General features: G+C 43.1%; 1 protein-coding gene across 6 annotated transcripts in view; it reads left to right on the top strand.

Moving 5' to 3' along the window:
• LOC108785921 (small conductance calcium-activated potassium channel protein 2-like) overlaps positions 1 to 19326 on the top strand; it is a 109432-nt gene that overhangs the window by 26513 nt on the left and 63593 nt on the right. For all 6 annotated transcript variants that reach the window (XM_018555117.1, XM_018555116.1, XM_018555115.1 and 3 more), the window contains exon 4: positions 13329 to 13747. In XM_018555117.1, the coding sequence (XP_018410619.1) occupies positions 13329 to 13747 (419 nt within the window). The remainder of the gene's footprint in view (positions 1 to 13328; positions 13748 to 19326) is intronic.

Genomic DNA, 19326 nt, shown 5'->3' with positions numbered 1-19326 from the left:
TGACAACAACTGGGCGGAGCCAGCCATGACATCACAGCTGGCTCCGCCCCAGTTGTTTACATTTGCGCTGAGAACGGTTTGCTTCGGCAGACTGTTCCCCCCTCTTCGGCTGTGACTTCGGCTCAACTTTGATCCCTGTGTGTGTTGTAATGTAGCCACCGATCCAAGCTCGCTACCGTGATAGACTACAATTTCAGTACAAATTAGTAAACTAAACATGAGATTGTAGTCCATCATGGGAGCAAGCTTGGAGTGGTGGCTACTTTACAACACACACAGGGACCATGGGGAACAAAAGTAGCCACCCTCCAGAAGGAAGGACAGTGTCAGCATCAATTCAGAGATGATTTGAGGATCTACAGCCGAGAGATACACAAATAAGATAGATTTGTGTTAATAGATAAGGTATGTGAATGTATTTTTATCATTTCACTATGCCCTCTCCTCCCAGTGGCAGACCTAAGAAACAAAGGGCCCTGGTGCAAGATTTTTTTTGGGCTCCCCCCCTCAAAAAAAAATCCCACAAACACAGCGCTCTCTTTCCGCAGCGCTCGGCCGGCTGTCACTTTCTCTCTTCCCAGCTGGGACACAGAGCAGCGCCCAGCGGGGAGAAAAGAAAGCACGGATGTGCCACTGTATCGGCAGAAAAATTGCACTTTCTGCATTATGCCAAAAGTGCAATTTTTGGCCAATATGTTTTGGCGCCGATATATGGTGCATCCCTAATATTTACAGCAATGCAGAAAGGCACAGGCTATAGAGGACTACACACCCCAGCAATACTTAATATATAACAATAGCATTTCTGTATAAAGTACTGCTGAGATTTGTAGTCCTCAGCAGGCGATTGCTTGTAAGCAATCACCTGTTGTTAAAAGCGGTACCAAGAGCACGGTCTATAGACGTACTGCGGCCTGGAAGTGGTTAAAGTGACATTAAAGTCAATTTTTTTATCCCTCCACCCAATGTTAGTGTCAGCACTTACCTTAACTGATGTCTCCTAATCCGATCTTCTTTCATGATGTTTTCAGCCTTCTCTCAAGCGGTGCGGCGGGTCTCCGATCCATCGCTGACTCCTCTGTCCATGCTGGCACTTCCTGTCCCACGGTGTCTGCATGCAGGTGCATGCATCCATATACTTACCTTGTGTCTCTCCTCGTCCCCCGCCCGAAAATCCGAACTGCCGGCTGCGCATTTTGCATCGCTCCCGCTACGCTAATAGCGTATCTTCTCAGAAGCTGACAACACAGCGTGCCGGTTTAAATAGTAACTGGATCAGGCAGACGCAGCCTTCTAAACAGGCACTGTAGAGGGGCGCCCGCAGAGGACCCACTTGAGGAGCGGCGGTCACAGAGCCACAGCTGATGCCGCACGGTCAGTTCACCCCTGCGACCGGCTGGGCCGGCGGCCCCGCCCCCCCTCGCTACACCACTGGCCGGAAGTGTTGGATGAACGGATGATCCGACACTCCCGGCAGAGAGACCGGGGGTTCCGGGCACTGGATACCTATCCAGCGGCCGGCAACTTGCTCGGCCCCCCCAGGCTGAGGCCTGGTACGCCCGCACCGCCTGCACCGGCGGTAGTTGCGCCACTGGACTCCTCCTGTCACCTTTTTTCTTGTTAGCACAAGAGCAATGCAGCACAGTTAAATTCAGATATTTATGCAAGTTGCTTTTAAAAACACACTTATGGGTTTTTTTAATGAGCCATGTACCTGTGGTAATTGAGGTTTTTGTATGTGCCTAGTTTAAATCTGCTCCTTAGTAAAACTGGCCATACACCTATAGATGTTTTATGGTCAGATGGAAAAAGTGCAACAGATTCCTCCATCTATGCTAAACTGTGTGGATGAAGGAATCTCCCGCTGGGCCAAGCTTCAGTATCTTGCTAGTCGACCCCGCTGGCTCTCAAAACACCTGAACAATGCCTGCATCCAATCAGATTGTTCAGGTGTTTTGACAGCCAGCGAGGCCGACTAGCAAGATACTGAAGTTTGGTCCAGCGGGAGATTCCTTCATCCACACAGTTTAGTGTAGATGGAAGAATGTGTTGCACTTTTTCCATCTGACAACAGAAAATCTGCAGATAATCTATGGGTGTATGGCCTGCTTAAGACAACGAGAAAAGTGCAATAAAACATAAAAAAACAAAATCATTTTTCATTGTCTTGACTGCTCAGAATAGTAGTAAACCCTGGTTGATCGCTATGTGTTACTACATTTTGCACATTATAATCATTGCTCTTTGCACTGCCTTGTTAAATAAACCCAGTAGTGTAGTCATGTGTGAAATGCTTCAGAAAGAGGTGTCACTTTGCATAAGTATGTGTGCTGCCATTCACCTATTTCTTGCTACTGGCTTTGGCAGTTCTATATATTGCTGTGTTAGGGAATTTAGAGTTAGCTTGCTCAGCTCAAAACATGTGGGGAAATAAGGAACATCGCATGTGATCATATATTTGATTTTGATCAGGGTCCCTAACCTTTATTTTTTCATGATTGCACACCTCCAATGGCTTCTGCAGTGTGTCCATATACTTTCTTTGCCATCATCCGTCCTATTGTACTAGTAAGATATCAATAGCTTGGTTTTACTTTACATATAGATAGCTAGGAACAAAACGGTTGAAAGAAAATCATATGTATTTATATAAAAATGGCAAATTACAAATACATAAGCTAGCTACAAGTAGTGAGATTTTTACTGTTTTTTTTGTACAATCAAAACATGAAATTGAGGTGCAGTTACTGATAATGGTACTCATGTGTCACATGACATGCCAAGCACATTTCTTCACTTTTAGGTTTAATTGGGCAGAGAATCCTATTTCAGCTTTTTTTCATTATTCAGAAATCCAATTCCATAGCCCCCTGGCATTTGGTTTCCATACCTCGAAGGGGGTTCCCAGCATGGATGCCTGCATCCCCAGAGGTTGTGAGATGAAATTTCACGGGGTGCAACAAAGAGTGACTTATTTCCCTTAGTGATGAGTCAGTACTGGTCACTCAGCCAGCTGCCAGTGTGCCTTGAGCAGCAGTTGGTTGTGGGCCTTGAGCAGAAGTTGGTTGTGTGCCTTGAGCACTAGGTGGTTATGTGCTTTGAGCAGTAGGTGGGTATGTGCTTTGAGCAGTAGGTAGCTGTATTGCATAGATAGTAGGCTCCTTGTTTATTTAATCAAAAGGAGAGAATAAAATAATAAACATATACATAAAATAAGTAACTGATTGTCAGAGTACTGCTTTTAAAGTCATTATAATGCAACATCTAACATAATCATTCTATATTGTTTCACTATTTTCACAATCGCTAGAGTTTGTTAAGCATTTCACCCCTTGGGGCCTCTCAGCTCTCCCCTCACCTCTGCTCACATACACCACGCCTCCCCACATCACTTGAGTTCACTCGGCTAATATATCTTACTATGTAATTTTATATAAAATATACTTTCTTTGGGAAAAGTTAATGGCATATCATAGTTAGTCATGACAATTTATGTTGGTTCAGTTATCTTAATCGTAGAGAACTCATGAGCAACAGAATTGTTAAAATATACAGGAAAACACTCACCTGCTATTATTTGTTGCTGCCTCGCTGGCTAGACCAGCAAGACATCGCTCCCATGTTGCTGAAAATGCTGTAAAATGTAGTTGCCAGCAAAAGAACGAGATATCCCTCATCCAGCCGTGAGGAAGTGACACATGTAAGCAAGTGAGCGTTTCACATCCCTGCTGTGTGCTCCCTGAGAAGTTCTAGCCCTTTTTTTGTCAGGAAAATGAAATTGCAGGCCACTAATCCCCTCATCAGAGAAATTCAGTGAGTTGTTGCTCAGTTGCTGAATGATTGACATTTTGCTGTATTTGGCTCTATCTACACAATTACTAACTTTGGTAGCTACTCAGGTTACCTAATGCAGGTCCTACTACAGCATCAAGGAAATTGGCAGAAACAAAATAATCAGAGAGAGTTGCTATTGTGGACAGGTGGGGGGAGGGGGTGGTGGTCTTGGGGGACATCTACACAAGAAAAATAAATGTTTAGAAACACTGTAAAGCTGCCCCACACAAATTACAATTATCTGCAGATATTCTATGGTCAGATGGAAAAGGTGCAAGAGATTCCTCCATCTACACTTAACTGTGTGGATGGAGTAATCTCCACCTGGGCCAATCTGTTGCACCTTATCCATCTGACCACGGAAAATCTGCAGGTAAATTGTAAGGTGTGTGGGCAGCTTAAGGCAGGGAGAGGATTCTTTAAAATATGGCCTCGAGGGTAACATATAAAAAACACTGCTGCTATCTGAACCCATAAACTAAAATTGTATATAATGCAGTAGAAAAGTCTGTAAATGTGGTGGTTGCTCAGCCACCTTTGCCACTTTTTCTGGACATCTCGGTCGGTTAAAAAAATTTGAAAATAACAGACTTACTGGCCAAAAAATAAAAGGAGAAAAGCCTGAACTAGAAAACTAATGCAGCCACCCATTTATGAATCGGTAAGTTGCTATTTATTATATTTCTGCTTTTGGGTTAAGATGCTTAGGATATTCACCCTGTATTTGGTGTTTAGGAATAGTAAGAGCATCAGCAACACAATAATCTAGCATCACATATAGTATATTGGATGTGTAATTGAATTTGTAACTTTTACATTTAGTTTGGCCTAAATTACAGCTGCAGTTTTTAAAACGGACCAGATAGGATGCCCATTGTAAGTCTATGGGCAGCCGTGTGTGTGCGCCCGTCCTTTCACACCCAGTTTCCCTTGACGCTGGCCAGGTCCGGAAAAATAAACAGAACGGTGTTCCTTTTTGCTGAACCTGATCATGCTGGATCAGGGGTAATTGGATGTGAAGGGAGACATGTCCCTGTACATCCGATTCCCCATAGAACGACACGGGGTCCGTTCAATTCCATCAGAAGATGGAGGAAAAAACTGGATGGACACGGATCTCACATTGGTGACATTTGATCTGTACTGCTCTGACCAGGAGGGGATTCATGCACAAATCAGCCTGTGTGAAAGGGGCCAAATTGATCTTTTTAACGTTACATTATTGATTGGCTGAAATACAGCAGCAGTCCAATCTAAATATTTACAGCTTAAAAAATGTTTAGTTTTTAGCTTCATTTTAGTTTTGTCACTGATACTTGATTTTATTTTTTCAGCAGTAAGAGTCCTGAATTAACCGATAGATGTTGGAGCCACAACAGGTCTAAAAGCTAAAGCAAAGTTTACTCTTACAAACAAATAAAGCTAAAGCCCTCAACTTTATACAAATTGGCTACTTACGCAATAGTTTAAACCTTTCACTACCACCAATGTATACCATACGTTGGAGGCAGCGTACCCCTGTAAGCAGACTCGGGACGCCAGAGTGAAAGCAGTAATTCTTGGGTAATTATTTCAGTTAGCTCTAAATGAATGACCTGTAAACGTTTCGTCCACAGACAGTTTTAGGTACTGTTGTTTTTTACCAGTTCACAGGCTCACACAATTTGGAAGCTTGACCTCCTCCTATCAATTTTACCAAATTGGGTAATATACCTTTATTGTGTTTATGTGCACTAAACTTAATTAACTGAAGTTTTTGGTTGCTGACAATTTCAATTTGATAAACAGTTGCGCTAATATCATGCCACCATTTTAGTCTACAGGGTCTCTACTTTCAGGAAATATAAAAATTCTGGGTGGTTTTTAGTTATTTTCAGACAGATTGCGGGCACTTGAAAAGAAAGAAAATAGAAAGAGCTCTGCAGTATGGGCCTTTTTAACTTATCTGCTGCTGCCTACAGTGTATCAGCCTTGGTAAAAGTTCCAGCCATTTGGGTAGTACATGCATGAGAAAACACATAACTCTGCATCACAGAGCTCAGTGGGAACAGCAATGCAATGAGACATTTGGACAGCAAAAGGCTTCTCCCCAAGGCACATATAAGCCACCTTCTTTGGTAGGGCTTTCTCTAGTGGTGCTTATGAGCCCTTTCCTTCTTCCTTCTCATAAAGTGCCATCTTTTTTTACTCCTATTGTGCCCTTTTCCTCCTTCTCATCCTCCTCAAGCCTGCATATCAGCCTTTTGTTTGGACCTGTAATGTGGCTTTTTTTTTGTGGGCTTTCCTACACCAAAGTGGCAGTTACCCAGCTGCCATTATTTGGACCAGAAGATCCATAGCCAGGCCCATTATTTTGCACAAAAGACTATCAATGCCCTCTACAAGCATCCATAGATAGCCAGCACTCAAAACGGGATCAGTTCAATAATATAAATGTATTCCCACATAAAAACAGGAAGACAACGATAGCGACACACTGTAATATTCCAAAATCGGCTTCTGTATTGATCCATGAAATCAATTACACAGGAAATGAACAAAAATGTCTAAAATGTTTTACGCACACAAGCGCTTAGTCATAGAATACCTTCTACATTCTCTACTACACAATTTAACATTCCAAAACTCCACTTCCTTAACAAGGGATAACATTAAAGAGGAACTTTACCCTCATCTTTGAAATGACAACAAATACACATTTAGAAATGTTTAGTAATGACAATCTACAAACACATACTTCTAGATAATTGCCAGCTTTGTATTCTTTGCATACCTTATTTCTCTTTTCTTCCCCATTCTTTTCACAGTGGCCATTTTTTACTAAGGGCAGATGAATCCATCTCCCTTTACTTTCTGGAACTCAGGCACATGTGACTAGGACATGTGACTATGCACATCTTCTCAGGGGAGGAAAATGCCTTTCCCTGAGCTCTCGTGAGATTACAAATGAGATTTCCCAACAATGCCCTGCTGATGTAACCTTCCCAGAATGCAATGCTTGGGCACGATTACATAATTTGTGCTAAAGAGGACCAGGAAGTAGAAAAACTAACTGTAAGTAAAATAAAAAAAATGTTGTTTAGCTAATTAATTTAACTCAGATGATTTCATATCAGCATGCAGAGCTGCATACTGATGTGACTTTTGTGAAAGGGGGTAAAGCTCCACTTTAATTCCACTGTCATTAATCAGGAGATATAGTTTCTCATTGCAACAGGAACAAGAAAACTTCTACAATAATGGATTCAGTTCTATTATCTAAACACATATACATATTGACATCAATTAAATAAGATACTGTATATGAGGTGTTCTGATCACAAAGATATCAGTGTACCAAAACCTAATATACAGTAACTTATAAAAGTATCAAAAATGTATATAAAAGTATCAAAAATGTATATAAAATATATCACATCTTACTCATAATTGAAACTGCATTTATTCTTGTTTGCAATAAAAATATCCAGTACAATTGTCTTTTGCGAAGTTGCACAAATGTATCACCTTCACTTCACTATGAGGCTTAACAATTTCAGTACCTCAAATCCTCACTGTCAGAACATCACCACCATTGCAATTGTTAAAGAGGGAGCAGAAGCTAAAATCGCATTTTTATCCAATGCACAATCAATTTCCTCTCATTTCTCAGATTGCAGAGAATTTGTACAAAAGAATAAAACATTGAATCTTCAGTAAAAGAAATGTATGACAGATTGCTTGAAAGAGGATATTCTATGCTGGATGCTGGATAGAGCCTACAACATTGTTAAATGAAAAAAATAGGAGAAACCTGCTTAACGACAGGACAAAAAAAGAAAATATTACATGCAATGTGGTATTCTCTATGGTCTACAGTGTAGAATTTACTAAGATTAGGAAGATTATAGAGAGATATCTGTGCTGAATAATGATGCAGTGTATAGGGCCGCCATCAGGGGGGTACGGCCATCACTAATGTAAGGGGCCCCAGCTCCGACCGAGCAATTTCTTTTATTATAATGCAGCTGCAGAGGGAGGGGGGTGTTTTCAGACACACACTCTAAGGTGGAGGAGAGGGGGGCCGTTTTTAGAGAGGAGGGGGCCGTTTTTACAGGCACACACACTAAGGTGGGGAAAGGGGGGGCCGTTTTTAGAGACACACACTAAGGTGGGGGAAAGGGGGGGGCATTTTTAGAGACACACACTAAGGTGCGGCCAGAGGCCACACTGACCCCTCAGAGGCCGCACTGACTGCCCAGAGGCCGCAGTGCCCGGCCAGAGCCCGCACTGACAGCCCAGAGGCCTCACTGACCACTGCACTGACCACACTGAGCCCGCACTGACCGACCGCTGACACACGAGTGTGTGTGTTTTGACGAAAATGTCTGTGATAGAACACCGCCAGAAGAGGAGGAACGGGGCAGAAGAGAACGGGGTGGCCAGAGAAGGAGGAACGGGGAGGCCAGAGAAGGAGGAACACAGCTGGCAAAGGAGGAACGGGCAGCAGCGGAGGTACGAGGGGGAGCAGAGGGGGAATGCAGTGACAGTCTCTCCTCCCTGCTTGTGCCGGGTGCATTGGTCTGTGTTCCCACTGCCTCTGCCGATACCGGCGGGGAGAGAAGCGGGGATTAGGAGGAACACAGACCTCTGCAGCCAGCACCAGTGGGGAGGAGAACATTGACGAAAATTGGGTACCGGACGGAAATCATTTTGCTCCCATTAACTACTCTTTAATTAGGTTTTTATCACTGAAAAACGGCCAAAAAACTTTCGCCAACGAAAAAATGAACACTGCTTGAGAGTCCACACTGGCCACCAGAGAGCCCGCACACCCCCCCTGAAACCCCGCAAAACCCTCCTGAGACCCTGGAGACATCAGACAATGAACCCGGAGGAACACCACCGGGTATGTAGCTTCATAGTATTCTGCATTGCTGTATAATGTATTCCTGAGATTGGTAGTCTCTCTCTACAACTTGGAGTCAGTGGCAGTTCTACCAGACTCACAGCTGCAACCAGCCCCTGGCGCTCCACCACTGGCTCCAAGCTGTATAGAGACTAAAAATCACAGCCCGGACCGGAGGAAGAAGGCCCTGGTGACCTTCGACATTTCCACCAAAAGGCCCACCAAAATCCTCAGCACTAGGCCCATGATGTTCTTAATTCGGCCCTGGGGCCCAGGCCAAAAGCTGTGTAAGGGGCCCCAAAATTTCTGATGGCTGCCCTGAGTGTATTCAGATATTATTAAAAAGGGAGTTAAAAGGGAGTTCCCACTGTAGGTAGGTTTCTTTTCCCCAGTTATTTTGAATTAAGAACTACAGGTAGACAAACATGACTCCATCTTAAGGGGAATTTTCAGTGTGCCACTAACAAGTGTCCCTTCTGTGTGCAAATTGTTTCAAGAACTGGACAAAGAGAAACATTGCTCCATATCAAGAAAAATGTTCAGTGTCCCTGCTGTATCCATATTGATAGAGGTAATGAGATTGTATCAGTTGTCAATAACAAAAACAATTTAATAAAACTGTTCATTAATTGCAATAGTTGGTATATACTGTAAATGTGATTACATGTACCACTTGTAAAGTTCTATGACTAATACAACACAATAGTTTAATGTGTTTGTAAAAGCAAAATGGTTGGGTTTGACTCAAACCCAATCGCGACTCGAACCCACAGCTTTTCCTAGTTCTGATTAAGCAATAGACTCTTATCTATCATTTTTGTACTGTAGGGCAGGTCCATCACATGTATTACATTGTACCCTGGTCTATGCATCTGCAGGTACTGTATGTTGGTACATATTTTGCAATGCACAGAGTAGTAAGGCACCATTGGCTCAAGACTTCATAATCATTTTGAATCTGGCTATCATTCCAATCTTCCAAGGTCAAGGACTTCCCTATTTCCTCTTCCTGTTTTAGCATATGGGATAGTTTGTTAGAATGGGTAGTGGAGATTATGGACAGGCATAGTTGCAAAATAAGGTCATGCCCATGGGGATCTTGGTGACAGGTAATTTCAAAATTAGTAAGGATTTGTAGATTTGTTTTTAAATAAGAAGTTATGTAATGTTTCAGTTGGATGTATCTGAAGATTTCACATGCCGTAGCAATATAACTCTTTTGAAGAGATGGAAAGGATAAGTTAGTCCTTAGCATTTACCTTCCTAGGCTGTGCCCTGTCCTATCCTTATGGTGCCAGAGCAACAGAATATTTGATAAGGATGTCAGTAGCACACCAGAGTAACGTTGAAATCAGTAAACGTCCATTTGTTTAGCAAATGCTGTCACTCAAACAAGTGCTTTTGGAGCCGCATAGATCTCTAAGCCTGATGAAAGGACCCTGTGTGGCCCTGAAAATGCTTGTCTGAGTGACAGAATTTGTTAAATAAATGGACGTTTACTGATTTCAACGTTACTCTGGTGTGATGGTGACATCCTCATCAAGGTTTGCTACTTATGGTGTCATCCATAGTCACTACAAGCACCCTACCGCATCATATTGGGATATCCAGTAAGGAATTCAGCAGGACATTTCTTCATTATCTAGAGCACCGGAATACTCGCATGGCACACCACAAGGTTTACTCTGAAGCAAACATTACTTCTCAGATCACTTCTAAGAGTGTCTGCATCAGCCCTGGACCCTATGTAGTCAGTAATCATGTAGTTTAGGTGCTGCCTGTGCGTGATGCCCTCAGCTAGGCCTGGCTGCTGTGGTATAAAAAGCGGTACTGAGTCAACTGCCACCACATCTGCTTCCTCTTTCAGGGGTTAAGAGGATCGGAGGCATGTTGGTCATGAGAGGGGATCCTACCACCATCAGGAAATGTGGCATAAAGGGTTCCTACACAGAACCTCCTCAAATGAATGCATTTGGCCTCCCTCTGGGATGGTGGTAGTAGATCAGCCATTTTACTCTGTATCAGGGATCCAATAGGATGGCCGCCCACGTCAATGCCCTAAATCCTTGGGTTCTTGTGCAGGCAAGTGAGCATAAAAGACACTATTTGTCACAAACTGCCCACAGCAAAGGACCCCAAGACCTTGGTGTCACTATCTTCAAAAACTCACCCCACTCATGTACAACAACCAAGGTTTGGAAGGGGTGAAATATCGCTCTTAATGCCTGCCCAATTTTCCCCTTCTCACTGCCAGCACTCATCCCTCCTCCTTGTTTTCCTCCTCTGCCTCCTGCTGCCTCTGTCTCGCAGGTATGGAGGCATTGGGCAAAGGTTCCTGATGGCCCAGGAACAGCAGTAAGTCCTCCTTTTTTCTCCTGCTGCTGTGCCTCTAGTTCTAGTAGTGTTTGCTGCCGGCGGATTAAATCACTAATTCTTGCCCCGTAGCAGCTCATTTTGGTCAACTCTTCAAAAGGTGTCAAAAGGCTGCACAGGTCCTGAATAATGATCCATTAATGCAGTGAAAAGAACCCCACCTCCACAAAGCCTGGCCTTGTACCATGATCAGTGTAGCCTAAGCAACGTTAAGAACAGATGAGGCAGTGGCAGCCAGCTGATGTCGGCACTGCATTTCTGACAGGCGAGTCATGGCCAGGTATGAATGCCCCAAGTGGCCACAAACTATTCTGGCCTCACAAAGTACCTCTTGGAAGCCAGGATATTTCATGATAAACCACTGCACCACCAGGTTGAGGACATATGGCAGGCAAAATACATCTATGATTTTTCCCAGGCGAACGTTGACCATGAGGTTAGTGTCGTTGTAAAACATGACATTGATTAGGACCCCCTGGCAAAGCACCTTGTCCTCATGTCGATGAGGGCAAGAGCCTCTTCTCCACAATCCTGGCCCAGTGGTTGTGGGGGTCTGTGGGCTGGGGGCCTTTCATAAAGAGGCACCCAGATGCTGCCCCCTACTCGTGAATAAGGAAGGGGTAGTTGTTACCCATACTCATTCACCAAACACAGTAAAATAGTAAATAAACACACCACACCATAAAAAAGTCCTTTATTTGAAAAAAAAAAACGCAACACAGTTTTTGACAAGTCTTTTATTAAAAAAAAAAACCCAGACATTTCCATCGATGTAATCCACAAGTCAATCCTATCATCCAGCGATGTAGATCCTCGTCAATCACGATGGGTGACAGCCGCCCACTCACCAAAAGAAAACATTCCTGATGTCTGCTGCCACAACCGATCCCAATGAACACCACAAAACACCAACACAAAATGACAGCTCTGTTCACGAATGTGAACAAAGGGGAGGAGCAAGTTGTGATGTCACGGAACTTGTTCCATCCATTTGTTTACACTATGTGACAGCTCTTGGTCCCCTAATAGAATGTAAACAAATGGGTGGGACAATATCCATGACGCCACGACTTGCTCTGCCCCTTTGTTGACATTCAGGAGTTGTCATTTTGCGGCCGGTGTTCATCAGGATCGGACGTCTTGGTGGCCATCAGGAATTTTTTCTTTTGGCGAGCCGGAGATGTTCTTTTTTAATAAAAGACTTTGTACTATGGTGTGTTTATTTACAATATTACTGCTCATTTAGTGAATGAAAGGGGCACCCAGAGTCCTATAAACCCGCCTGCCTGCAGACCCCCACAACCATCGGGGGAAGAGGCCCTTGTCCTCATCAACATGGGGACAAGGTGCCCCCCTGGCAAAGCACCCTCCTCATGCTGAGAGCATGTGGCCTGGTATGGTGCAGGAGGGGGGGTTGCATGCTGCTGATCAGGCTGCTGCTCAGATCAAGGGTCTGGTAAGGGATTTTTTGGGGGAACCCCACGCTTTTCTTTTTGTTTTTTTGGCGTTGGGGTCCCCCATAAAATTCCTACCAGACCTAAAGCGTCTGGTATGAATTAGGGTGGTGGAACAGCAAGCTGTTTTTTTTATTGCTTTTGTGGACTGACAAAAATGTAAAAGAAAAGTAAGCATTTAATGTCACTTTTCTGCAACACATTTTTCATTTGTAAATATCTTTTAACTCATCCAAAATTAATGAAAATTCGGATTCAGACAAATCCCAATACCGAAACAAACTGCCTCTCGGATCCGAATCCCAAAAAAACATGTAACGAAAAATCCAAATCAAAACAAAACAAAATAATTTTTTGGCAGCTTACATGTCCATTATTATTATTAATTTGTTAGTCCCTGCTTTTTCTCTAGCTATGCTTAGCTATTGCATGCCATTAGACTCTACATGTTCACTCCATTGCTATAGTTTCTAAGTTGGATTACTAGACTATTACTACGTCTCCCTTTTCTGGGATGGGAGCAGTGGGGGTGAACATGTTGGATTTACTGGTAGGCATTTAAAAAAAAAAAGTATTTCATTTTTTTTACCTACTAATGCTCTGAATGGTTGCTTGTGAAACCTTGTGAATGATTCCTCGTACTACAGCCTTAGAGTATATCTAGGCTATAAACCGTAGGTCTCAACTACACCTGACATCTATCAAGTTGTTTTAGCATGTTTTTATATTTTCCATATCATTTTCCTGATTTACTGTTTCCTAACTTTACTTTGTTGTAGCTTTTTATGGTGGATAATGGAGCGGATGACTGGAGAATAGCCATGACCTATGAACGGATATTTTTCATCACTCTAGAGTTGACTGTGTGTGCCATTCATCCTATTCCTGGACAGTACTCCTTTACCTGGACAGCTCGTCTGGCCTTCTTCTATACCACCTCTGTAGCCAATGCCGACATAGATATCATCTTATCCATCCCTATGTTCTTGAGGCTCTACCTAATTGGACGTGTGATGCTCCTCCACAGCAAGCTCTTCACTGATGCATCTTCGAGGAGCATAGGCGCCCTCAACAAGATCAATTTCAACACACGCTTTGTAATGAAGACCCTTATGACCATCTGTCCGGGTACAGTTCTTCTGGTTTTCAGCATCTCATCCTGGATCATTGCAGCATGGACAGTCCGAGTATGTGAAAGGTAAGTTCCTCCCTTTTTATTGATTACTGTTGAAAATGTTATAGAGCAGCTAATCCCTCTTGTGTTCAGCATGCGTTTGGCATGTTTTTTTCCTTTTGAATCTGCCTACATCTCACTAAGGAAAATTTATTTCAAATGAGTTTATAAAGTTCAGAAAAAAAAACTGAATTTTGGACAATCATTTCAAACTAACCATGGAAATGCAGCTGCTGATCATCTCCCTTATGCTGTTTGTCCCATGTAATTGCTGTCTCTGCCTGTCTTCCATGTATGGCTATATGACATTTATAAAAGTTTACATTTGGGGTTTGAAATAGTCTTTTTCTGTCCTCCTTCCATATCAGATGTCATAAAAAGTCACCTCTACTAAGCTTCCAGCAAACAGCAATCCAACTGTTCCTCATTCCTATGACAATGCCATGTGTCTGTAGACCTACCACCCATTTTAACTTATTTCATCATGTTCAATGTGACCTTTACCCATGTTTATCATTGTCATATTGCAGCACAATTCTTACTGCAATCAAATGAAGGTGAAAACATAGGAGACAATAGATTTCTCTGGCGAATTAGCTGCATGCAAATATTTACCTATAGCAAAATGTCTTTGAAACCATGTTTAAAATAAGCTTAAACCTTAGACTCATTAGGGATATACGAATTTTAAGATATTGTGTAAGAAAGAGGAAATCTTAAATCAGTAGTATATAACCCCATTCCTTGAGAACCTTAAAGTGTGGTTCCACTTTCCCAGTCATATTTGAGAAAACCCCTCTACATGTTTGTTATGTGTTCCTTTTCACACAGCATAACAACAAAAAATAGCCAGTAAAAAGCAATTTAAACTGCAAGAAGCATTTTTTTATATTTTGTTTAGCTTATGCTATGTGAAGGGGAACAAATATAATATAGATGTTATCCCAATTTGGTTGCAAAAGTGGAAATACACTTTAAAGTCTATATTCAGGTAAAGACACAACTACCCCTGCAGTGGGAGTTACCCCCACACTGCATGGGCTAACTGCTTGTTATTGTCTAGGGCAGTGGTGCCCACAATTTTTTGTGTTAAGATCTACTTTTCAAATGTTGAGCTACATGAGATCTACCAACGAAAAAAAAACCTCCCTCGCTGTCTCTCCTGGGTATCTCTCCTCGCTCTCCTGGCTGTCTCTCCTTGCTCTCTCCCCTGGCTGTCTCTCCTTGCTCTCTCCCCTGGCTGTCTCTCCTTGCTCTCTCCCCTGGCTGTCATTCCTCATTTTTTCTCCTGGCTGTCTCTCTTTGCTCTCTTGGCTGTCTCTCCTTGCTCTCTCCCTTGGTTATTTCTCCTCACTCTCTCTACCCTGGCTGTCTTTCCTCTCTCTCCTGTCTGTCTCTCCCCGTGCTCTTTCTTGGCTCACCTTGCTGTATTTTGCAAACAGTGTAGTATAACAGGCTGTGTAAACTAATATTCTTTGATGTAATACATAGCACTTCAACCACCAGTATCCACCAGAAAGGTGGCAGGGAGCTTGGCTCAGCAGACTCAGGTTGATAGGTTATCATATGTGCACAGCTAAATAAATATACCAAAATGGAATAAAGGGGCCGCCATTCACACCCTTCGTGATCTACCAGCATCAGCTTTGAGAGCTACTGGTAGATCACGATCTACCTAATGGGCACCCCTGGTCTAGGGGAACTGTGTTAAGGTTTTTGTTTTTTTATTAACCTGATCCCTGCTCCCCCAACATGTGGACTGTCTCTTGGCATCCTTATGTATATTGCAGGGCTATTGGCCCTGCAGTAGAGGTGATGATGTCAGCGGGCCTTCAACCGTCGAAGTGGAGGGGGAAAGAGGCTGTGGACACGGGTTTTGTAGCCAGCATGAACTAGATCAGGTAAATAAAAGTGCTTTACACAGTACCCCTTAACAAAAACAAGCAGTGAAGTGCAGTGGAGACCTGGAGATAGGCTTTAAATAGATGTGTTTTGACTATTGACCTTATAGATCATTACATATTATTTAAAGAACAGAGACGTCTCTAAAATAACTTCCAGGTCTCAGGGTATCCCTTCTAATAATTATAATATATAAAGCTTTTAAGTCATGAGTTGTCGATATAAGAACAAATAAAGGAATAAGGAACATGGCATACTTAGAATATTTGGCATCCAAATCTGCTCTATCTGATTATATTGCTTTTAGTAATAATAATGAAACAAAGCAATTAATATTAGCGCAAACAGTGACAATTGTAGTGCTCCCTCACTTTGGTGTTGAGCAGAAAAAGTGAAGTAATTGGAGAAGTGCCCCCTTAAATTGGTAACCAGTGATGGGTCCTCATAAACTAGTGGTCAATGAGAACTCTCCTTACATTGGTGATCAGTGGGAAGAATGCTTCCCCTACAGATTTCTGAAAAGATCATTTCTGTCAATGATAGCTTATCTGGGAGGCAACAATTGTTTATTTCTCAAGGAACCGTTATCAACCTCTTGAGGAACCTTGGTGGAGAAACGCTGCTCTTGATGATGATTTTTTCAATATACTGTATGTTGCTCTTGTATTAAAGTTTATTTAAACCCTAAATCTATTTTTAAGTAAGTTTGACGTCATGCCTTACTGTATGTACAGTTTTCGTAAGCAAAGCATTTTTGTCAATCTGTTGCAAAGTTTCTTTCCTGGAGATCCTGCCAGTGACAGCATTTCCTGTTTTATGCTAACACTGCTAAGCAATGACCTGTGCTTTAGCAGCAGCATTGTTAAATTAATCTACTTGGTCATTGGGCTGATTATTGGGTCTATCAGATAGATCAGATTGGCAGCCCAAGGGACAACTTAGAGTGCTGACAGCAGGCTGACAACACTATTGCCAAATGGGAGGCAGTAGCAGAAATTGCCACTACTGGCAGGATTTTCAGGTAAGAGACTTTGCACAAACAACAATTTGCTTAAAAGAGAACTATGGGGTGTTTTTCCCCATAGTTCTCTTTAGGGTTCCGGGAGGATGTATACTAACCCCCTCCCGTGACCCAAAGCTCAGTATCCAAGAAAAAAGAAAAGGCTCATTGCACTCCTTACCTTTCTTCCCTCCCCGCCCGGGGTGGGCGCGGGGGGGGGGGGGGGGGGGGGTGCTTGGAATGACTGCGGATGGCACCGCCAAATACAGATAATTGCAGAAACGTCACCAGCACATCAAATCCTTATAGGATCAAAATGTATAGATTTATTGCAAACTCATGTCAGTTACACAAGTAAGTAACAGTTACACAAGTAGTGTAACTAGCATGAGTTAGTTACACTACTTAACATGAGTTAGCAATAAATCTACGAATTTTGACCCTATAAGTATTTGGTGTGCTGGTGACGTTTCTGCAATTAACCAAAGCTCAGTATATCACGGGCTATTGCCCACGATATAGTGAAAGCGCCGCAGCCAACATGGATTCCGAAAATACGAGATTCACCCAGCTGCGTGGTGGAGCTGGGTGGATCTATCTAGAGGCAGAGCCAGCTCTCCCCGCCCCTTCCCCGTTCGTTCCTCCACTCAGCACTGGAGGATCGGAAAGAGGAGGGGGGAATCCCTGCGGGGAGCGGTGACTGACAGTCACCGCTCACTGCAGGGAGACGATTGGGAAGTGAGTGGATCGGCGGCATGTTTCTGCTCAATTCCTGATCTATAGAGCCGACCTGTGACAGCTTCTTTGTCACAGGACAGCTCTAACTTTGAGGATGAGTGGAAATCACTCGCCTCCTAGTTCTCCTTTAAGAAAAATGTATACAGTGAGGCTTGATGCCAAACATACTAAAACAAAGATTTAGGGTTTACGTACAATTTAGGTGTGCCCCAAAGTGTATGCACCTTGTCATGTTATACTTAGACTGAAGATTAAAGGTGATTTAATACTGATATTAACTTCATACTCCATCTGGTTCTGAAGCATTTGTATTATAACATGGAGGAGTTGTGCCCTTCCATGGCTTCCTGCAAATAACAGCAGGCTCTGGGAATAAAATCATGGCCTATTTATTAAATAATTAGTGAACAAACCACCTGAGAGGGGAGCTTCAATGCCAAATTTCACAACCAAGTGCCATTGCAGATGAAATCTGAAATCCCATATCCTACCTGCGTAATGCTGTTAATTTGGTGTCATTTTGGCCAGTCCTTTTAAAGTGATAGTAAACTTAAATACAAATTCCTGACTGGTTCTCTGAACAGATTGGATGAGCTAAATCCATTGATACAATGCACCAAGGGCATCACTGCAGTTATTAAACGCTGATGTTATAATGCTTAATACAATGCCAGAACTGTGAGTCTAAATTATTAGATGTGTTTGGTAATGTAGTTTAAGGTATATTGGTGATATGCAAAATACTGAAAGCAATCAGATTTCAGTGTACTGTAGCCAGATTAGGTAAAATATATTTTTTATGATTGGATGTTAAGGGGGTAATGGACCATCCATATTATCAATGGCTTTTGTGCAACCTTTTTTAGAAGAATCAAATGAGTCTCCATACTGTGTTTCCATTCATGAAGGGCTTTTGATCACTTTTTCTTATAGCAGTATATAAGTGGGAAGTAATTAAATGGTTGCCTGTATAAAATAAGCAGCAGTATCTTACCAGTGGTTTCGATGCCATTAGTTCTCAAATAAATCTAAAGTGTTTTGATGCCAAAATGTTATTTGTGATAGAATGGGCAGAACCTCTTTTAGGTCTGTATTGCTGTCTGTGAGCCTGTTGGGGATATTCTCTCTCTATTACATCTGATTGGCATTATCATTAGGGCAGAAAGTGGGACATTCCACAATTTTACAATTTGTGTTAAAAACAGGCAGTAAGGGGGACACCTTCCAGTGGGGACACCTGTTCCAGTGATCAGGGCCGTTGGAAGGGCCTGGAAGGGCACTCGCCTCGGGCGTAAGGTGGGTGGGGGCGCAGCCAGGACCCTGGTATTGGGGCGGCACGGCCCAAAGATTAGTAAGTGTGCCCGCGGCCCAAAGAATAATAAGTGTGCCCGGACGCTGCCTCCCCGCCGCAGCTCTCTCACGCCGCCCGCGGTGATCTTCATGGGACCAGAGGAGCGGGACAGCTGCCGCCGGCCAGAGGACTGCATTACCCAGCAGGTAGCCCCGACAGCGGTGCAGAGCGGCAAGGGAGGTGTGACCGTGAGGTAAGGTGACTGAGGGGTGTCGCGTGGTCCAGTCCACTGTCCAGGCAACGTGAGGTGGCTCCCTGGCGGGAATCGGGATCTGACACAGACCGACAGAGAACCGTGGAGAGCTGCAGCCTGTGCTGTGTGTGACACTGCTGGTATATCACTCCCCTTCTTCTCCATCACTTCTTCTGTACTGTATGATACAGTACTGTAGAAGTGATTTAGAAGAAGGGGAGTGATATACTGATAGTAGTATCTGTTACTGTGTGTGACACCTGTGTACTCCTGCCTCCATACTAGTATGTAATATAAGAGTTTTATCTCTATTATTTAAATCATAGTAAAAAAGTATGGGGATGCTCAATAGGGACAGTATGGACTCCATACTGTCCCCATTGAGCAACCCCCCCCCCCCCCCCTTTTGTTTTTCTTTA

Source organism: Nanorana parkeri, unplaced genomic scaffold (genome assembly GCF_000935625.1).
Source record: "Nanorana parkeri isolate BGI_ZX_2015 unplaced genomic scaffold, ASM93562v1 scaffold183, whole genome shotgun sequence".
Taxonomy (NCBI): domain Eukaryota; kingdom Metazoa; phylum Chordata; class Amphibia; order Anura; family Dicroglossidae; genus Nanorana; species Nanorana parkeri.
Note: the sequence above shows the minus strand (reverse complement) of the source record. Positions and strands in the feature narration are given on the sequence as shown.